This window comes from Notolepis coatsorum (assembly GCF_963971535.1).
Source record: "Notolepis coatsorum genome assembly, chromosome: 3".
In the NCBI taxonomy this organism is placed as follows: domain Eukaryota; kingdom Metazoa; phylum Chordata; class Actinopteri; order Aulopiformes; family Paralepididae; genus Notolepis; species Notolepis coatsorum.
The window spans coordinates 57,773,292-57,795,247 of NC_140167.1; the positions used below are offsets into that span (position 1 = coordinate 57,773,292).

The window sequence follows — 21,956 nt, forward strand, 5'->3', positions numbered from 1 at the left end:
AGTTAACCATACTAGTGTGTATCAGAATATTGTGCTAGCACCACCTTTTAGATGAAAACTACACAATCAAAATGACACCTCTAACTAGTTTAAATCAGCTGTTCATGCCATGCCATTAGTTTCATGCCACAGGTGGTGAAAGTGTGAGTACATTTTGAACTTCCTACTGACAAGCACTGCAGTAACTAGAATGTAAGTGTGGTAACCATAATTCAGCTTGTCCCATGAAGTATAGTATTATCTTAACAGTACAGTACTCTGCTGTTGTTCTGTATCTAAGTTGCTTGCTGCATTACCCATAGGAGAATAGTACGGTGATGGAAGAATCATCAGGCAGGATGCGGCGCTCTCGTCAGAAGGGTTGCATTTATTGCATATAAACACAACTTATTTCTATACTAAAAGGGTTGAAATCCAACAAAGCTCAAGCATGAGTCTTTGTTGAAAAGAGTCTATATCCAAATCAATGATGTTCAGAACAGCGTTGAATATATCTAGCTAACTCAAGTTCTTTGTCTGCTGAAAACCAGGAAGTTCCTTCTTCAATGTCTTTTGTTATTGTTTGATTCGTTGCTATGGTGATGAGTTCCTCCGTCTGTTCTCGTTTGCCGTCATCTACCGCTGGGGTGGTGTGTTCTGTTTTTTCCTGTGTTCCCAGCGCTCCCTTTTATCAATGAGAAAGACACGTCTGTGTGACGTCATCAAAGGTCGTCCCCTAGACGTTTTCCACCAATCACTGGCTTTCAGTTTGAATTTGAAATTGAGGGTTGTACTTTGTCCAACTGCTCCGTTTTTCATTGTTTCAAATCAGAGTAATAGAATTAGTCTAAATATGCTTAATACTGTTGGCATTAAACTCCAGGATGTATTTAGTTGAACTGGGAGGCATTTTCTAAACATAACCATATTATTCCTGACTTAAAAGCATTTGGTTTCAGATGAGAATCACTGTTTTGTATCATCAAGCCCAGTTTTATAGCATTTTAATCATTCCTTTTAGCTTAAATTAATATCTATGTTAACAGTTATACTTAGTATCATCTTAATTATTACAGATTCGATTCCGAAATGGCTTGATTTGTACAACTCAATGATCCTCTTCATAAATACAACATGTTTCATATCCTCACGTTCAAGATTACAAGTACAATATACCAGGAAATAGCTACAGCTTGTTTGGAGCTTAAATTAAGGATTTAAACATACATTTAGTTACAGCAATAGTGAAACTTAAACTTTCCTCCTCAGACTTCTGTCTCTACTGTAAGTGTGTGTCACAGGAGACTCCAGCGAGATAACAGAAGTTATGTGACCTATTGGTCCTTTGTTCCGATCGACAGAGCCCATTGTCTTAAGCTCTTCCTTGGCCTGGCAGCTGGCCCTCAGGTTCCTGTCGTAAATAGAATTATTTGACCACTCACTCTATATGTAAATCGACCTCTGTGTGGCCACAATGTCAATCAGTCTCTGTAAACACACACACAATCTATGAACTAAGTTACCTTAGTCAAATCCAGGTCATCAATATTTTTGATTGCCAACCTACTAATCACTTCTTGTTACAGTCTAAAAGTGTAAAGCATTCCTTTTGTACATAGTAATCTTTAGGGACATTTCTCAACACATTTTATGCGCTATAATTGGCATAATTTACGACATAAGCTAAACTAACGTTAGCCCAAATAACATTCCCCCAAAGTCTTAGCTCTAATTGCCACAGTGGAGAGTGGTGGTGGGCGGTCATTGGTCATGACTCCCTCCTCCTGAAACTGCCCACCGCCCCCTTATTATCTAGAATGTTTGATTAAAGGTCAAATAACTGTTTTATTACCTACTGTATATCGGTGACTATTAGGAATTGCAGCAACATCTGCAAATTTATGTAAAATAACATTAGCGTCCAAGTTGAAACGCACAGCAAGATGAATGTGTGGGGACTCGTAAGCATGGTGGAGGTGATTGTAATTCAAATAGGTGAGGAGTGTGGTTAACCAGCCAAAAACAAACTACAGGCCATTTAGAAAGCCTGAAATCTCAGCAGCTAGTGAAGCAATTACTTAGCAATTGATATAGATCTATAAATTATGTTTTAGTTTTTGCTATGATACATTAAAAAGCATACTGATTTGACCTTTAACTGGGTGAACAAAACAAACAAATAAAATACAAGATAAAAGTAACAATGAACATAGTAGGCTATATTTTGTTACAAATTAGTTTTTTGTTTTTACAAATGTTATGTTTTATTCAGACATAATTTACAAAACCAATTCAAATATGTCTCATACAATACCAGTGATTAAAGTAGTTACAGTTTTCAATTCAGATACACATGTATATGTACACAAATGTCCTTTTTGTGGCTTAAAAATAACTAGGACAATCTATTAACATTTTCTTAAGGTAAAAATCCTGAGATGCTCTTACACTGTTGTTGATATTGTCAATGGAATACTGTATGGCCGCTCCCAAGTTTGAAGCAAAGAGAATAAAGCTACAGTACAGCCAATGTGTTCCCACTACCACACCATTAGAGGCAACTTAGGAAAACTCCACCTATTCTACCCAGAAGACAACACTTCTTCATTTGAGTTTGAGATTCAATGGTCGTTGGAACACTGAACTTACTGCCACTTAGTGGAAAGAGTAATGGGGATCATTCACCTCATTAAATCAGAAGCGCTATACAGTCAGTCACCAATGGCAGACATTCATAAAGCTGCCGAGACATCATTTCGGTTTTTTGAGGACCACAATGCAGTGCACTTCTTTTGTGGTCACAGGCAACATGCTGTAATGTACAGTGTGTCTTTTAGCCATCCATTACTGTGCCTTCCTGTCTTTGGCAAAACCATACCACTGCCCTAGCGAATGGCATCAACTGAGCATAGACCATACATATTCAAGAAAGAAACCGAGGGCACCATACAGTATGAATCCTGTATTGAGCTAAACATCCACCAATGAAGAAAATGCTAATGTAAGCACTGCCACATCGCCGGGTTGTTGCTAACTAACATTTAGCTATAGCTGCGCAAATGTAAGCACTGCCACATCGCCGCGTTATTGCTGACTAACGTTAGCTAGCAAACATAGCACTATGTTACAATCCTTGCTTTATGGTCTGTTGAGGCTACTGTCTGCCTGTTCTAAGATTGACTTCTCCCTGTATGATTGTTGAAGACAGGCGTAACATGGTTGGCCTTGAAAGAAGCCCTTTCTCTTTGGGGAAGTGGGGCTGACACTAAAACCTGACATTTTACACGGCTAAAACATTTTCATGGCTAATTACCTATACAATAATTGGTTACAAATTGGCTTGATTTGTTCCTAATCTTGACACAAATCCAAAAAATAACATTTTGACACTAAGTGAACCAACATTGTGCTTTTAGGGTAGGAACATCACAGCCAAACACATCATTTCTAGTTCCAAACAGTGATTTTCTTCACCCCTCTATTAGCGTTTGAATCGTGATTTCTACTTTAAAGGGAACTGTACCTCAAGCTATGTAGTGTTAAATCATTGAATATTCTAGGTTTAAACAAGATTTTATACATTTCTCCATTGCGTGACCACAGCATTTACCACACAAAATGACCACGACCTGATGTTATGTAGGCAAGGCAACGTTGCTCTCCAGCCATGTTCTGATCTCATCCTCGTTCCTTTTCACCCACATGATGTTGTTCCTCACCGTCTCTAGAGCTTGCCTCCTGGGCATCTCCCCAGCACCAGCATTGGGCGTCAGCTTGAAAAAGTGCTCCATCTATAAGACATGCAGCAATATGTTCAAATATATCACTAGTTAATCACTAAATGTGTATCAATAGCTGTTTCCTTCATTGGGAGAAAATGCATGAATAGTATGAAACCAACAGCATGCTAATTATTAGCATGCTGATGCTCACAATCACAGACAAACACACTGACCGCTCTTAGCATTAGCATTAGGGGTGACAGGAAGGAGGGGTGACAGGAAGCATGGGGAGTATGTTAGGAAGATGTTAGGATTAGGAAGCATAGGAAGGATGTTAGAAAGCACAGGAAGGATGTTGGGAAGAATAGGAAGGATGTTAGGAAGCATAGGAAGGATGTTAGGAAGCTACGCAGACGACATACAACTACTGACAAATTGGAGAAACTCAGCCTTCTCCAGGAGTGCCTGCTCAGCATTGAGAGTTGGATGGGGAGTAACTTCCTCCAGTTAAATGCTAAAAAAACAGAGGTGCTGATCGTAGCAGCTGAAAAGACTGCAGCTAGAGTGGCCACTCACTTGGGGTCCCTTAAAGACAACATACGTCCCCACCTGAGAAACCTGGGTGTTGTCTTCGACCAGGCCATGAACCTAGACAAACATGTCAAAACACTCACACGCACCTGCTTCTTTCACCTCAGAAATATTGCAAAACTATGCACCATCATATCTCACTCTGAATTAGAACTGTCCATGCATGCTTTTATTTCCTCTAGGCTTGACTACTGCAACTCACTTTTCACCTGTCTCACCAAATCATCCACAGACAAACTACAAATGGTCCAAAATGCTGCAGCCATGCTACTCACAAGGTCAAAAAAATCGAGATGATCGAGCCTTCGAGGTGACGACACCAAGGCTCTGGAACGCTCTCCCCCTGGACCTGCGAACTGCCCCCTCTGAAAACTCTTTTAAAAAACAACTTAGACAGGCCTTTGGTCATACATAGGCACTCTTTCTTGTCCTCACTGGGTCTCATTCTCTAACGTAGTTACGACAAAATATTTCGTCTTAGCCAGATTTCGGCCTATTTAAGACATATTAGGGCTGGGAGTGGGAGTCCTCAAATTTTCCTGAGATCTTATTTGAGAGCAGATCCAAGAGTGCTGAGGAGCACTCTTAAATATGCTCTCAGCCCACGATCAAATCTCATGATTGATTGACTAATTTAAAACTTTATTACAACTTGACAGACTGTGTTCTCATAGTGATTCCTTCATGTTAACGCTACAGGCCTCCTTGGAATTAATTACTTGATCATAATTAAAATAAATATGACAATATTTGTACGATAAGAAATTACGCATTTGATGTCGGAAAAATAAATAATATGGATTCATCTGATCACAGGGCAGCTGGATTAACCATATCTGAACCAGCTATTTTGGACAAATGTATAATTACTTTAATTACTCAGATATTCAAACAGAGTCAACAGCTTTAAGTACCTCGGAGCCTACATATCCGAGGACTTGACATGGACCACACACATTAACAGTGTTGTGAAGAAGGCACGACAACGCCTCTACTTCCTCAGGCGCCTAAGGAAGTTCCAAGTCAGCCAGAAGATCCTTAAGAACTTCTACTCATGTACAATAGAGAGCATCTTGACCGGCAACATCACCTCCTGGTTTGGGAATAGCACTGCACAAGACCAAAGCAGACTACAAAGAGTGACACGTTCAGCCGAACGCACAATTGGAGGGGGGCTCCCCACCCTCCAGAACATTTACTACAAGCGTTGCAAGGGCAAGGCTAAGAGAATCATTAAAGACTCCAGTCACCCGAACAACTGCCTCTTTGAACTGCTGCCGTCAGGCAAGCGATACAGGAGTCTCAAGGCGAGCACAGAAAGACTCAGAAGAAGCTTCTATCCCCAGGCCATCAGGCTGCTAAACGAACAATGAATGAACACTACACAACAACAACCACCAAACGCACATAGCACACACATCCACACGCACACACTCACTTTAAACAAACACACTGTAGCACCCACTCCACACACTTATAGCACACACCCACTTTAAACAAACACACTGTAGCACCCACTCCCCACACTTTATATTTATGGATGAAGGATTGCACTACAACTCGTACACCTTACTGTAAATTGTACCTAAAATTGTACCTCATCCCATTTCTGCTTTGCACTAGATAGTACTGTACATTAGTACACTGCATAGTATTGTGTATTGTATATTATATGGTAACTCAGAACATTGTACATATGTCTATACCGAACACTGTGACCTCATTTTCTTCTTCTAAATTCATGCTATATTATGTTATTATGTTATTTGATACTATCTTGTCTAGCACAGTCTCTGGAGCGTAACAGTAAGAAGCATTTTGTATGAAAGTATTCTGTACTTCTGTATGACAACTATTAAAGAACTTGAACTTGAAGAACTTGAACAATTATGCAATTATTGTGAAATGATTGAAAATAATAATAATTTAATGCCTTCTGTGGAATTTGCATTTCTTATTTGTTACACATCTGTTTTAATGATTAATTATATACATTTGAAAGAATGCAGGTCAACATGCAATGTATCCCATTGATTGGTATTGATTGAAAACTTTATTAACAGATTGCAGAATGGGTACAGTACAGTACAGCTCAATTACATAAGGGGATGCAGACCAGAGAAAGAATTTCGTCTTGTTTACATCAGGGTCCCCCATTTTCAATTCATCATAACATATATGACACACACGACACAGATAGACAGTACTGCTACATCTATACATTTATGACATACCAGATTTGCAAATACAGTACTGTTTGTGATACAAAAAGAGTCCAGAAAAGAGAGTACATTTGACGTACAAACTGTTGGAGGAGGTTGGAGGGGTGGTAGACTTACACTGTACAAGCAAAACTGTACATTGGAATATTGACAAAACCATACTTGGTCATTTACTGTACATTGGAGGGGGTTGATATAGCTATAAACCTGCATTCCTTCGAATATATCAATTAAACTTATATTGAAATACACTATATAGCCTATACACCAACACTGAAATGACAGTGGATAAATAAATAAGAACCAAAGCTAATCGGTGAAAAAAAAGTGCCAATACATTAATCTAATCTAGTTTTGATGGGCTCAAGCGTGATTATGAAACCTAGCCGCATTTCTCGGAGACGCTCTCTGATTGGCACTGACTGACGCTAGGTTTCGTAATCACGCGGCTCTCAAAGCACTTCCGCCATTCCATTTCACACAGCTGCGTCAACAGTTGCTTTATAAGGACTGTCGGGGGCGTGGTTTGTATGCAAATGAGCTGAACGGGAACGCGCTTTGGAGTTTACGACAGAATGCCATTCTCCAAGCAGATATCAGATCATATAATTTCTGCGACCGTTTCAGCCACTTAAGACATATCTCCAGCACGTTCAGGACTCAGAGTGTACTTGTCATAGATTATGTCTCAGTGGTTCCAAGATAAGTCTTCCAGAATATATCTTTGAAAAATGTTCGGGAATGAGACCCACTGTTCCTATAGTTTTGTTTTTTAATTAGTGACTGATGATTTTATCTAAATTCTTTTATTCTACTTTTTTTATCTGGTTTCACTGTTTTAACTGCTGTTTGTTGTTGTCATTTATTTCAGATTTTGTTTTTGTTTTTGTTTTTATATACTAAACTGCAGGGGTGTAGCTCCAGATTCTGGGCCCCATGAAAGAATGTATTTGTAGGCCCCCAGTGAATGTAAGCACGCGAGCGGAATCTTTTTTGGCCATTTTTTTATTGATGAAAACGCATAATATGGTTTTTACCTATACATTCAGATCAGCAGTTCAGCACCTGCACTGTTGGTGGGTGAGCCTAGTAAAGGATGTCGCATTGCGTTCATCTTCAATGAATGGACCAATGCAATAGTCTACCAAAGCCCCCCCTCTCTCTATATATATCTCACACACACACACACACACACACACACACACACACACACACACACACACACACACACACACACACACGCACACACACACACACACACACACACTTCAGAAACAAACATAGTATCAATGAGAGCATCAATAATACACCTGAGTGATGTCTTTTGGGCCCCCCCCCCAGTGCTGGGCCCTTGGAATCATCCTAAGCTACCCCCCCCCCCCCCCCCAGCTACGCCCCTGCTAAGCTGTAGTGTAAAGCACCCTGTGCATTCGTGCTGTGAAGGGTGCTATATAAATAAAAGTAATTCATTCATTCATTCATAGAAATAATGTTAGAAAGCACAGGAAGGATGTTGGGAAGCATAGGAAGGATGTTGGGAAGCATAGGAAGGATGTTCGAAAACACAGGAGGGCAGTGTAGTCGAGTCACAAAATCTCGAGTCTCGAGTCCCCAGTGTTCGAGTCCGAGTCCAAGTCCGGGTCACCAAAGAAGAACCAGAGTCGAGTCCCCATTACCCTAGTCCGAGTCTGAGTCCAAGTCATCAAGGTTGAGTCCACTCCACTCTGGCAGTCAAAGAGCTGACACAGCGGTCACCACTGAGTCAATGCTTGAGTCCAAGTCCAAGTCCGAGTCATCAGCGCTCAAGTTCAAGTCGAGTCACAAGTCCTGAAAATCAGTCCAGGACTCGGACTCGAAAGAAAGCTGATTCCCTGAGGCTCTGAGCAGCGAACCTGTGTAGTATCACCTTGTTATATTCAAAAGGTGTAACTTTATACTAAATATCTATAGACAATGATGGAAATTAATTCAAATAATATACTTGTCATTGGGAAGCAAAATCCAAGACAAGATCTAATTTATAACTAATTTACTTCTCCTAGACAAAAAAGAGATCTGTTCCATACCTAAATGAGAATAAGAAACAACTATAGCTGAGCAGATACAGGTATTACTCTGAGAAAATTATGAGGTTTTTAAATTCTCTCAAATATGTATTCATTTAGCTCTTGTTTAAATATTAGTTTGAATGAGAACATGAGATTGAAGTGAAATCTCAGCGAAAAATCAGTGTGGATGTTTCCTAGAATTGTAGGGGCCATATGAGACAATATTGATAGCTCAATGGCTTCTCAGATAATTCTCAAATGGTCTCAAAAAAGGATCTTTGTTGCTCTTTTGGGGCCTTTAGGAGCAATAATTCAGATATGAGTGCGCACAAAGTCATATCTAAATTAGAAAGTTGTTGTAGAACATTCTATGCAAACAAAGTGAAAGGACAGTTTTAAATGTATATGGTTGCCCTGCCCTTTTCAAATGGGTAATGTTGGTAACAGTAGGTATAAGCATAATGTAACAACAAGACCAAACCTTCCATTGCTGCAATTCAGTGTTGTAGGTGGTTGAGATTCGGCTCAGCAGGCGCCCCAGGTTTCTATCATTGATTGTATATCTGCAATGTAAAAGAATATATAAAATATATAACTACAACACACACATCAACTGTTAACCCGTCCTCCAATAATTTATATTTAGGAGAATACCAGGCAGACCAAGGAGACTCATAATATTGTGAGCTATTGTGAACCTAGCTAATTTCTCTGTCAGAAATGTAGGCAGTGTAACCACATAGCTGTGTATTAACGGCTGGCCCAAGGGAACAACCAAACGGAATAACGACGGGCGCCCTGGTGGCTCGCCAAGCTAACCATGTAATGGCAATTCCCTGGGTTTGAATCTGGCCCTTGGACTTTGTTGTATGCTTTCCCCTCCATATCTTACCTCCATGTTTCCTATCACTCTTCACTGATATATCTAATAATTCAGAAATGCCCTAAAAATAATCATATATATATATATAAAATAAATACTCCTATCTTGATTAGCAGTATTGTGGTGAATTGTAAATAATAATCGATGTTCACTAAGTTGTGGTTTGAATTAGTCCACCACATACAGTATGCTTCAGTATACACCATTCTAACATCAGCACAATGAAGTGAAACATTTCAATTTTCACCTTGTTAGCTAATTTCCTCTGTTACATTCTGCACATATTTAACACTCATTGAACATTGGTTTCTGTCATCATGCAGTAGGTTAGTTTGTCAACTACCTCACAGATAAGACCCAGTTTGAGAGTCTTATATCTGAAGTACTAACAGTTTGTAAGGGGACGTCCCTCTGGGTTCAGTTCTAGGCCCAATTGTATTTACTGTTTATATAAACTGCTTGGGAGAGAATGTCCCAAACTCAGCTCTCTATTTTTGTGCAGATAACACTGTTATTTATGGTTGTACATCTACTCTCAATTAAGCTCAACCCTCAAAAAATACTTGGGACTTTTAATTGACCACATCTCTTTTAAAGGAACATGCCAATGTCCTACTCTGAGGTAGGATGCTTCATAATAATACTCAGAGGTAGGACTATTTTCGGTCTTTGTCAAACTTTCAGTGCAAATCCTAGGAGTGATTCTGATGCTTGATAAATACAGGCCGAGGACTTTATGGTACTGACCTCTTGACGAGGTAATCCCAGTTGAGGGTGGTCCAATCCCATGCCATTGTCTTTCCCAATGGGTTCAAAGAGACATATCGCACCACAGTGAACAGATCCTGACTCCTCACAACCGTATCATCTTTAGATGCCTCCAGCAACCTGTGGGAAAGCAAAAGTTACTGTGTGTGTGTACTGCATAACAGACACACAGACAGGCAGGCACACAGACAGGCAGGCAGACAGACAGACAGATAGATCTGTTTAGTTAGACAGCTGTTTCTAATTGAGAGCTGTGCAAAAACACGCAAATTACGTTTTGGTGGAATGTTGTTTGTTTAGGAAATCTTTGCTGACTTGGAACCCGAAATAACATAGGAAATGATCTGGCACAAAGAATTGTGTAAGGTTTGAAACAATCATGTAATGACCAACCACTCCATACCTCAAATGTTGGTCTTTCACATACAGTATTTGCATACTAACGGATCACATAATGGAAAATTACAACATTACAATTAGTAGGCCAATGTAGCATGGAGACTTCAGAAGCAGTGATTGTTTATTTTTTCCTGCTTGAGTGTTATTGTGAGGGAATGAAATAAAGAGAAATTCGATGTTGTGATGATTGAATCATTTGATAATGTGATGAAGTAAGTAGTAACTCAGACCTATAGGTGCTATGGCAATTGCTCCATTCGAGTGTTGGTATTGCCATCATCTACAGTATATTCTATTTTTGGAGTTGTCTTTGATTCATCATTTTATTTTTGACATAATGCAGGGGTGGCCAACCCGCGGCTCGCGAGCCGCATGCGGCTCTTTGCCCGTCAATGTGCGGCTCTTCCATCCATAAAAAAAAAATATATATATATAAAAAAAAACATTTTTTTTTACTTTTTTTTTTTTTACTTTTTTTTTTTTATGTCACTCATTCCATAAGGACGTAGAATAAACATTTACAATTTTTTTTTAAATGGTCCATTTGCATGTTCTTGGTATCTGAATCTAGGGACATAATGGATCAGTGTCAGAAATAGTGTGTCTGTTACTAGGCTTGAGTAAATTGTAATGAACCAAAGGAGAATATCAATTCTATTTAAAAAAAAATTATCTTTGACTGTAAATAACACCATGCTAAAATTGACCAGACCTGAAAAATCTAAGCAAATGAATAAAGGGAAGATGATTAAACAGAAGGTTTTGTAGATACAGTACTGAATTCTGCCATCTTTTTTATAATGTAAATTTCTCCACCATTTTTCATCATATTGCAACACCGTTTTTTGCAAGACGTTCACAGAAAGGTAGAGAAACTAACTGCGTTCTGTTTTATGGCAATAACGTTCAGGTTTGTGGGAGATAATCCCAAAAAATAAGAGAAATTAAAAAGTAAATCCAGAAGTCAGATGATTGACAGGGGCTGGTGTGAGCTGGGTAGGGTAGTTTTTCGAAATTTGAAAGCCCTGAGTCTCTTCCTTCAAAAGACTACACTCACTTTTGGCTGTGCCACTTCCTCCTGTCAATATGCGCCGGTTTCCGACTCAATGCCCTGAGATTTCTATAATCTTATATTTCACTAATAACAGTTAAAATAATTGGTAAACAAACATAATGCTGAAAATATACACTTTTACTGTATATCTCGGGCTTAAGAGGTTAACCCTGTGAGGCCCAAATTAAAAAGAAATTAGCAACTTCAGAGGCCAGAGGGTGGGACATATAAACACATTTACTATCAAATAGCATTGTGAGGCTGAACAACAGGACCAATTGACTATACATGTGCTTAAAGGGGAACTATCTTATAAATGGCTTTTTTCAGTGTTTACCATTGTTTCTTAGCTATGTGGACTTATATTAATAGGATATATGTCTCTAATTCTCATATTGGCGAATTCTTCCAATTCTCCTCTCACAATATTTCAGTCATCTGAAAATATGCATATCTGTGATGTCAGAGATTTCTCAGCTGCATAATAATGTGGCAGTTGATGTGGCAGTTGGCACCAGGCCACACAGTGGTTGGAGCCCAGCCTCAAAACGGCTTAAGATCTTGAGGTAGAAAAATGCGGTTTTTAGTACTTGATTAGAAATACAAAACAATGCATTTTTTTTGAAAAAAACCTAGGTGTTCCATAGACTCACAGGAATTGTGTAAAAGTGCCCAAATAGTGAAAGAAATTGTAAAATAGTTCCCCTTTAACATTTTTTAAATAAACATTATTTTTTTAAATGGCTAAAAGTGATTTTGTAATTTTGCAACCGTGGGTCTCACAGGGTACTTTTAACCCTGTGAGGCCCAAATAAAAAAGACATTAGCAACTTCAGAGGCCAGAGGGTGAGACCTATAAACACATGAAGGGTGCCGTGACTGAAAAAATAGGTTGAGAAACGCTGGTATATGGTGTGGCTCTTTGTGGTACCACAGTAATTTTTTTGTGGCTCTTAGTCTCTGACTGGTTGGCCACCCCTGACATAATGGCTCAAAAACGTATTTGCCTTAAAACAAAAAGAAATCTATACAAAATATTCATTATAAAAAAAGAATTATTCATTATAAAAAGGGTGTTTAATGAACTCGATTCTGGGCAAGTGTGGCATCTTTGTACCTCTGGAACCTCTGTGGAGGCCATTAGAATCCTGTAATGCCGGCCTCTCGTGCATTATCCCTTACAAATATTCTAATATCAAACATTCAACATTTTCCTTTGGATTACCAGTCTGAAAATTGTTTACTTGTAAAGAAGTCCCACATCCTCTACAGATGTTAGTCCGTACAGCAGCTTGTCCTTCTCCTGGGCCAGCGTGGCAGCTTTGTACCTCTGGAACATGACGTTCCACTTTGTTTCGCTGCCCGAGTTCTTCATGCCATATCGATAGACCAGAAGCCTCAGGTTCACACCCACACTGCTGGATGCCAAAAAGGTCATAGAGTTTAATATACCAGAATAATACACAGTGCCGCTTTAATTTTCTGGTTGCCAATATATATACTAGCTGTAGCTACGCTAGCTGTATATCACAGCCTTTAAAAGGAATATTCACTGAGATGAAGATGGATGATGTCATATCATTAGGTGATATATCGATTGATGTTATATTAAACTTTTTTTTTTATATTTAATCTTTTTATAATTTTTTAAACAAACACATAAACATAAACATAACATAAAATTAGATATACAAGCATTAATTAACAGTGCACATCCAATGAAATCACCATTTAAATAAATATATTATACAAGATATACACCTAATACTTGCTATCTAATACCCTACACACATGTGCTTTCACTCGCTCCCCCCCTCGGGCCCCCCCTTGGATAATCCATCCATTATCATTCGCTCCTAACCAGGCACTACAATTCATATGCTAGCTTTTATTCTCTCCACCACTTCTAACCACATTGTAATTTTGGATTCACTGAGACCCAAAATTCTTGCTGTAGATATTTCTAGATAAATCACATCGAGATATGTAAGAATCCAGACCTTCCGGCACATTTTTTCCGGTTGAAACCATCGTGATGCTATCAGCTTTTTAGCCGCTGTGATACCAGATAAAACCAATCTCTTTAGCTGTATAGGGACTGCAAACTCAAAAACATCATTCAACAGTAATACAGAGGGGTGTACAGGTATATTCAGAGTTAAGAGATTTGATAATTGCTGGGTCACTTCTTTCCAGAATATCTTAACTGGTGGGCAGTCCCAATACATGTGCATAAATGTACCCTCATCCCCATTTGTACATAAGGTGCATCTGGAGTCTTGTTTAAGACCCATTCTGTTCAGTCTTATAGGAGTCAGGTATGTCCTATGAATATAGTTAAGATTGATTTGTTGATGGTCCGGGTTACGTGACGCAAGTCGAACATTTGCCCAGGCTTCTTGCCAATCAAAATTTATTTCTAGGTCTGGTATATCCCTCCTCCAGACTGAGTCTAGGTGGAGGATTTCATACGAGGACGTTAGTAATTGATGATAAAAATCTGATACAAAACCTCTCGATGTCTCTCTTTCATAGAATAATTTGTGGTATCTGTGGTGTACAATTGGTATCCTTAATGGGACACCATGAGCCTTCAAACATAACAATAACTGTGCGTAAAAATAATATGTGGAACTGGTGAGATAAAAATGTTTGTGTATTTCCTCATAACTACAAAAACCCTGTTTGTTGAAAACATCTCCTAATGTGTGTATGCCCTGCTTTTCCCATCTAGGGAATCTTATAGGTCGTTTTCCAATCAGGAGTGCATTGTTATTGAATAAGGGAGTATGATTGTGCCATTTATGTGGGTTAGAATTTTTTTTTTGTGTTTCACGCCATATCCGGATCGCATGAGTAATAATGGGGCCAAATTTCAGTTCGCATTGCTTAATTGATAATTTGGTGTATACTATGTCCTGCAGTCTATGTGGTGCTACTATATTTACTTCTAAATTTCTCCAGGATACTGATGCTTGGGGATCAAACCAGGTTGTCAGTGGTCTTAAAGTGTACGCCTTAAAATAGTGGAAAAAATCTGGAAATGCCATACCTCCGTCGGCTTTGTTTCTCTGTGCGGTGGATCTTTTTATACGTGGTGGTTTGTTATTCCAAATAAATCTGTATGCGGAAGAGTGTAATTTTTTCCAGTAACCATCTGGAGGGGGTTAATGGAGCTGATGAAGTTGATTCTAGGTAGGACATCCATCTTAACTATTGATACCCGTGCCTGTACTGAGTTTTTAAGTTTTGACCACCTGTCAAAGTCGTATTTGATTTTATTTTGGATTTTTATGTAATTGTGCTTCACCGTTTGGCTTATGGTAGGGAATACTTCAACTCCCAAACATCTAAAGTGTTTAACCATTGGTATTTCTTCTGGAAGGAGTATATTTTTTTTGCAGGGGCGTTAAGTGGAAGAAAAGCCGACTTTGGCCAATTTATCTTAAATCCCGATAGATCGCCAAAGTCATCAATCAACTTGAGAAGATGAGGCATTGCGGTGTTAGGGTTTTGCATGAACAGTATTACGTCGTCCGCATATAAACTAATTTTATTTTGTGTGCCCTTGATTACGATTGGTTCTATGGATTGGGATTGTCTTATATATTGTGCTAAAGGCTCTAATGATAAATCGAATAGTCTGGGACTAAGAGGGCAACCCTGTCTAGAAGAGCGTGATACCGGAAAGATTTCAGAGGTGATTATACCTGTTGTAATAATGGCCAATGGGTCTTTGTATAATACTTTAATCATATCAATGAATCCTTTTCCTAACCCCATCCTTTCTAATACTGCCCATAGATACGACCATTCCAACCTATCAAATGCTTTCATCGCATCCAGAGACAGCATCGCCTTAGGTGTGGTGTCGTCCTTGCTGGCATCTAGTACGTGTAGTAATCGTCTTATGTTATCCGTGATCAAGCGGCCTCTTATGAAGCCAGTCTGATCCGGATGAACTAAAGACGTCATATGCTTTTGAAGTCTGATGGCTAATACCTTAGAGTACAGTTTGATATCGGTTCCGAGGAGGCTTAAGGGTCTATAACTACCGCACTCGGTGGGGTCTTTGTCTTTTTTAAGGAGGACTGTTATGAGTGCAATATTGTCGTTCTTATGGAAGTTCCCCTCCTTGACTGAGTATAAAATCATATTAAGTAATAGGGGTCCAATTATGTCCCAACATGAGAGGTACATTTCTGGTGGGATACCGTCTCTTCCTGAAGCCCTACCACTTTGCATTTCGGATATGGCCTTCCTGAGTTCATCTAGTGTGATGGGTGTTTCTAACTGTTTAGCGTCATCCTCTGATAGTTTGGGGAGGTTAATTTGATTAAGATATGTGTCCATTTTGTTTTGATCGAAGGTTGTTTCTGATTTATACAAGTTGGAGTAGAACTCTTTGAATGTCGCGTTTATTTTGTTAGGGTCTGTAACAAGTCCTTGTTGAGCTTTAATGGTAGTTATATCTGCAAATTTTGCATTGACTCTTAATCACATAGCTAGTAGGTGACTTGGTTTAGAACCTTGAGAGTAATGCTGTTGTCTTGTGCTACGTATTTGTACTTCAGATTGTTGTTTATAAATGGCGTTAATCTCTTTTTTTAGCACATTAATTTGAGTTTCCAGTCGAACCGAGTCGTTGTATTGTAAAGAAGTAAATAACGTAGAGTAAAACGTTTCCAGTTCCGCCAGTTTTGAGCAACGATTCTTGCGTATTTTGGAGGAAAAGCACCCGGTAAAATCCTTGATCAATCCCTTTACCGACATCCATAACATTCTGGGGTCCTGCACCGAATTCGCATTCTCCAGTAGGAATACAGAGAGAGCTTCTTTGAGTTGTGAAATGAATTCCTTGTTATTAAGCAGCATCGAGTTAAATCGCCATCTTGGGGCTCGGGATGACAGTATACCAAATGATCCTTTTAGGAGTAAATAACAGTGATCTGATAATGCATTGGGTACCATTTCCACATCATAGTTATCAAATAGTCTTGGGGATGCAAAAACATAATCTATTCTGGAAAGTGTGTTATGTCTTGCAGATCGACAAGAGTACTTCCGGGTCGTGGGGTTGAGTGATCGCCATAGATCATTTACACCTGTGTTCTTCGACCAATCCTTTAACGCATTAGATGAATTTTTCTGTTCGTTGGAAAAGGAGGGATAAGATTTATCCATCCCTGGATCCCAAATGGCATTAAAATCCGCACCAATTATAAATGAGTATTCAGGAAGGTCTAACATTGTTCTGGTAAGTGTAGTGAAGAAATTAGCTTCGTACAAATTTGGGGCGTATACCGCTACCACCGCTATTTTCCTGTTCTTGTGTACAATCTTAGCTATAGTTATCCGACCATCTGCATCAGACCATACTCCCTTCAATTCAATATTCAACTTCCATTTTACGACTATGGCAACTCCACGGGTTCTCGTTCCAAAGGAAGAGTGACTAATGTTATGGTATATGTTGTCCACTAACGTAGCTTTGTCTTCCACTAAAATGTGCGTTTCGCTTAGCAGAGCCACGTCGACCTGTTTGTTTTTCATCAGTGTGAGCACGCTTTTGCGTTTGTGTTGATTATTTATTCCCCCAGTATTCCAGATCATTATATTCAAACTAGCCATAATCTATACATGTTGTTGTGTAGTTGTTGGTAATGCTTTTGGAGTGCGAATCTACAATGGATATACATCCAACTATTGAGGTCCCGTTGAGAGCCGAGCTTAAAAACATACATATATACAAATAATAATCCCCTAAGTCCCCCTCCCTCAGAGAGTCGTACAGGGCTGTGTTCCATAGACACACCCTACGCGTATGACTCCCTCCCTTAAACCACCGGGTTGCCCAAAATGAGCCTTCTAACCCTAACCTTCCTATGCTAATTGCCATAGGATCTAAAATTTTCATTCTAATTTAATAGAATGTCACTCTTGGTCTAGCGCCTTCCCATTAATGTAATAAAAGTAGTGTGAAATAGTGTGAAAAATGAAAAATATACCTCCATTGGTATATTTATTTGAACCTTCTACTAACTTGTATATGTTGGAACCTTCAAAAAAGAGGAGAAAAAGAAAAGAGAGAAAAAAATACTAAAAGAATAAGAAATAAAATAAAAATCAAAAAAAAATCAAAAAAAAATTAGAACTAAATTATGCAAATCCCTAAAGCAGTGGAGCAATTGCTTAAAATATTAAAATAACCTTGTCATTCTTATACCTATTGATGAGGATGATGTTTTTAAAACCTTATTGAACTTCCATATCTGGTTCTAATTATGCATATACATACCGGATGTTATTGTTACAGGCCTTCATTGTAGGAGTACAGTGTATTCTAGAAAGTTGTAGAATACCCTTGTAAATTTGTAAACACTGATGTTATGTTCCAGAATATTCTTCCTGTCCAAGAGTTATGTCCTTCTAGTGTTTTCCAGTACATTCCAGTGTGTCCCTGAACGGTCGAAAGAAGAATCCAGAATATTCGAGTGTTCCCAATGTCAATGTTGGATTATTGCCTGCCCAAAAAACAGAAATCTATAAATATAGTGCCTATCGTTTCGTATTAAACACTTTGTACCTCAGTGTTGCCTACAGGCATATCTGCTGTCGCTTTTGTAGTTGAGCCGTGGCAAAGTCATTCTAATAAAAATAATAAAAAGTAAGAAAAAGAAAGAGATGAATAGGCTTGTCTTCTGAGACGGGCCTATGGTGTGTCTGGCCCCAGGGGGCCGATATCATGTTGCTTCATGTATTCTTCTGCGTCTTTAGGCGAGCGTAACCCGAATCTTTTACCATCTTCCCCCAAGATGGAGAGAGACGCTGGGTAGCGAAGGCTGGGTTTGAGTCTTCTCCTGTAGAGTTTCTGCAGCACCTCTTTGTAAGGGGCACGTCGGGAAATGGCCTCCCTGCATAAATCCTCGTAGAAAGACACTGGTTTGTCATTATATTTCAGTCTCCCCCATTGATTGCGTGCCTCTCTGATGATCGCGTCTCTTATTTCTGTTTTGCGCAGAGTAGCAATGATAACCCTCGTCTTGTTGCCTTTGGGGTCCCGTGTACCGATTCTATAACAATGGTCCACTAACGGCACTGTGGGGAGGATCTGTTTACCTAGAATTCCAGCTAACACTGTTGGAAATGTGTCGTCTGTGCAATTGACTGATTCATCCAATCCCACAATACGGACATTATATCTACGGTAGTGATTCAGATTCAGATTCAGATTCAGATTCCTTTATTGAGCCATTTGTGTAAAACACATTGGTAATTGTTGCAGCAATACAGTGTATGCATTCTTTCTTTTTTCACAGTAAACAAACACCAACACAGACAAGAAACGAAAACAGTGCAGTGGGGGATTAATCAATAAATAAAATACATATATATATATATATAAAGTGAAGTGTGCAGAGATCCAGTACGGACTAGTGCAGTGCAGTCAATGTCATTGAGCCAGTGTCACTTGGGGGCAGAGGGGGGGGGGGGGGGGGGGGGGCCCTGAGGCATTGATCAGCCTGGCGGCTGAGGGGAAGAAGCTCAGTCTGTGTCGAGCTTTCACAGCCTTTGGGATCCTCAGCCTTCTCCCAGAGGGGAGCAGGGTGAAGAGGCTGTGACCGGGGTGGGATGGGTCGGCCATGATCTTTCTCGCCCTCTTCAGCGCCCTGGAGTCGTGCAGGGACCTGAGGGAGGGCAGGGGACAGCCGATCACCCTCTCCGCGGAGCGAATCACCCGCTGCAGCTTGGCAAGATCTTTTGCCGCTGCAGCGGGGAACCAGGAGATGATGGAGTGGGTGAGGATGGACTCAATGATGGCCGTGTAGAATTGGGCCATCATGGTCCTCGGCAGTTTATATTTCTTCAACTGCCGGAGGAAGAACATCCTCCCCTGGGCCTTCTTGAGCAGGCCCGTGATGTTGAGCTCCCACTTCAAATCCCGGGAGATGGTCATGCCGAGGAATCGGCATGACTCCACGGAGGTCACCTGAGTGCCTCCCAGTATGATGGGAGGGGGCAGGGCTGCTTTCTTCCTGAAATCCACTACCATCTCCACTCCATCTCCAGTGATGTTCGGTCTCGAGCCGCCTCTCCATTGCTTCCTCTTCGATGTCTTGTATTTTCTTCCAAAGCGCTTTGTCCACCTGTTGTATCTCCGCCGCTAGCTCCATGAATCCATCGTGAACAGTCTTCTTGTTCTCCTCGACTTTCAATGTGATTTCGAGCACAGTGTTTTCCACTGCAGTAATACGCTCGGTTTGATTTGCGGCCGCTATTTTAACCTCTTCGAATTTAGCATCGATGTGTAATTTGAAGTCGTCGATGTGTAATTTGAAAGCGTCAGCCTTGGCATCCGCCTTAACCCAGTTAACGTCCGCTTTATCCATCCGATCCTTTATCAGGTTAGTCAGAGACTTGAAATCGGGTGGTGTATCCTCCCTGCCTGTATCAGTTGAGGTTGTAGGAGCGTTGGGAGTCACGGCAGTGTTGTCAGATATTTTCTTCTCAATTTCCACTGCTTTCTCTTTCACGGAGCTCGTCCCCGCCGGTGCCGTTATATTGTCGTCTGCTGTCTCCCTCTCGGGGCAAGTCGTCATCGGGCCCGTTATATTATCAGCTACTGTCTCCCCGACGGTGCAAGTCAACATCGGTGCCGTTGTACTGGCCGCTGCTGTATCCCTCACTGAGCGTGTCACAGCCTGATCCGTTGTACAGTCTACTCCGTGTTTCTTTCCAGTCTCTTTCTTTTCCTTAGGTCCCATGTTGAATCTTTATTTCTTTTGATATAGTTAGTAGAAGGTCTTATTTAATATATACGATGAGGTTTAAACTCATTAGTGTTGTGCAAATAAGGTTTTGAAGCGAAATTAACATTGACGGGAGCGGAGCGTTGACCAAACGTGTCTGCTACATGTCGTTCTCAAACCGGAAGTCTTAAACTTGTATATCACTCATCATAACACAGATACAATAACAATATAACAGCATCCAGAGAGAAGGCAAACTATCCGTCAAAAGTCAAATAGGACCATTTTAACAACTTTGGAGTGAGTGTTTGACGAACAAGGAGCACAGATCTTATGTTTAGTTATAATAGAATGCATATGAGTAAGAACATTTTTCATCACCAACACTCTTGACATACTTTAGGGTTCCGTCAATCCACTGGTCAAAAATTCGAGATGCCTCATTCAGCACATCCTGATCTCCCATTTGGCAAGCAATCCCAAGGGCCGTCTCCCGTAGTAATCTGACGAAACAATTCAAACATTTCTCAGTCACAACATTATAAATGAGAAAAAACAGGAGTATGAATAATAAATACAAATGTATAATATACATGTATGTGTATGCTAACTACTTCAGTTAAATTGTTATATTTATTGCATTGCAACTACAATATTAACCTGAGCCAGTGCAATACACCTCTTCTTACATTATCAGTTGAAATTCGTACCTCACGGTCTGTGTTCCTTCATCTTGCCATCCGAGTTGCTTGGAGATTTTACTTACATGGTCACGGAACAGTTTCTAGAGGGGAAAGAAAAACAGGTGACATGTAACATCCTAATCTTGCTCCTTATCAAAAGATACCAAAGTTCTAATCCAATAACGGTGGTCCTGTGTGGCTCAATGAGTAAAGCACTTGGTGCTCTGAGCACTGCACTAACACTGCCAGGGTTAGGGGTTTGATTCCCACCCATACTGAAAAACAATGCAATCATTCCAATGTAGAGCACTCTGAGTAGGGTGTCAGTTATGCTAGCAGAACTATAGCTTCCTCTCCTAGGTTGAAACCTGGGGTCCATTCCAAAGGTTTAAAAATGGTTCCTTTCCTCTGTGACGCGGAAACTGAAAGATTGTCGCCATATTTAAGGCCATTACAAAGCTGTAGGAAACAGCTAGGGTTGGGAGGGCTACTTTATAAATGTATTCCATTACAATTACAATTTACCTGTTGAAAATGTATTCACTACCTTACTCTAAATATCAGTGTAAATATAAGTGATTCAACTGGAGTATAATATAAATGAGTACTACTGAGTAATAATGCTAATCAGATAGATGTATGTATGTATGTATGTATGTATGTATGTATGTATGTATGTATGTATGTATGTATGTATGTATGTATGTATGTATGTATGTATGTATGTATGTATGTATGTATGTATGTATGTATGTATGTATGTATGTATGTATGTATGTATGTATGTATGTATGTATGTACATTACTACTTAAGAGTAGGTATGGATACAGCCATAGATATTATACAGGTATGTAAA

The 21,956-nt window shown here is 39.8% G+C and overlaps 1 protein-coding gene across 1 annotated transcript in view; it reads right to left on the reverse strand.

The window, feature by feature from the left end:
* Positions 1-3,614: 3,614 nt before the first annotated feature.
* The window catches only part of enpep (glutamyl aminopeptidase), a gene marked incomplete at both ends in the record, with an annotated part of 56,947 nt that continues 38,605 nt past the window's right edge, over positions 3,615-21,956 (reverse strand). Inside the window, 6 exons of the mRNA XM_084311218.1 lie at positions 3,615-3,770; positions 9,044-9,125; positions 10,193-10,333; positions 12,911-13,084; positions 20,815-20,919; positions 21,127-21,200. Coding sequence (XP_084167344.1) covers positions 3,615-3,770; positions 9,044-9,125; positions 10,193-10,333; positions 12,911-13,084; positions 20,815-20,919; positions 21,127-21,200 — 732 coding nt within the window. The remainder of the gene's footprint in view (positions 3,771-9,043; positions 9,126-10,192; positions 10,334-12,910; positions 13,085-20,814; positions 20,920-21,126; positions 21,201-21,956) is intronic.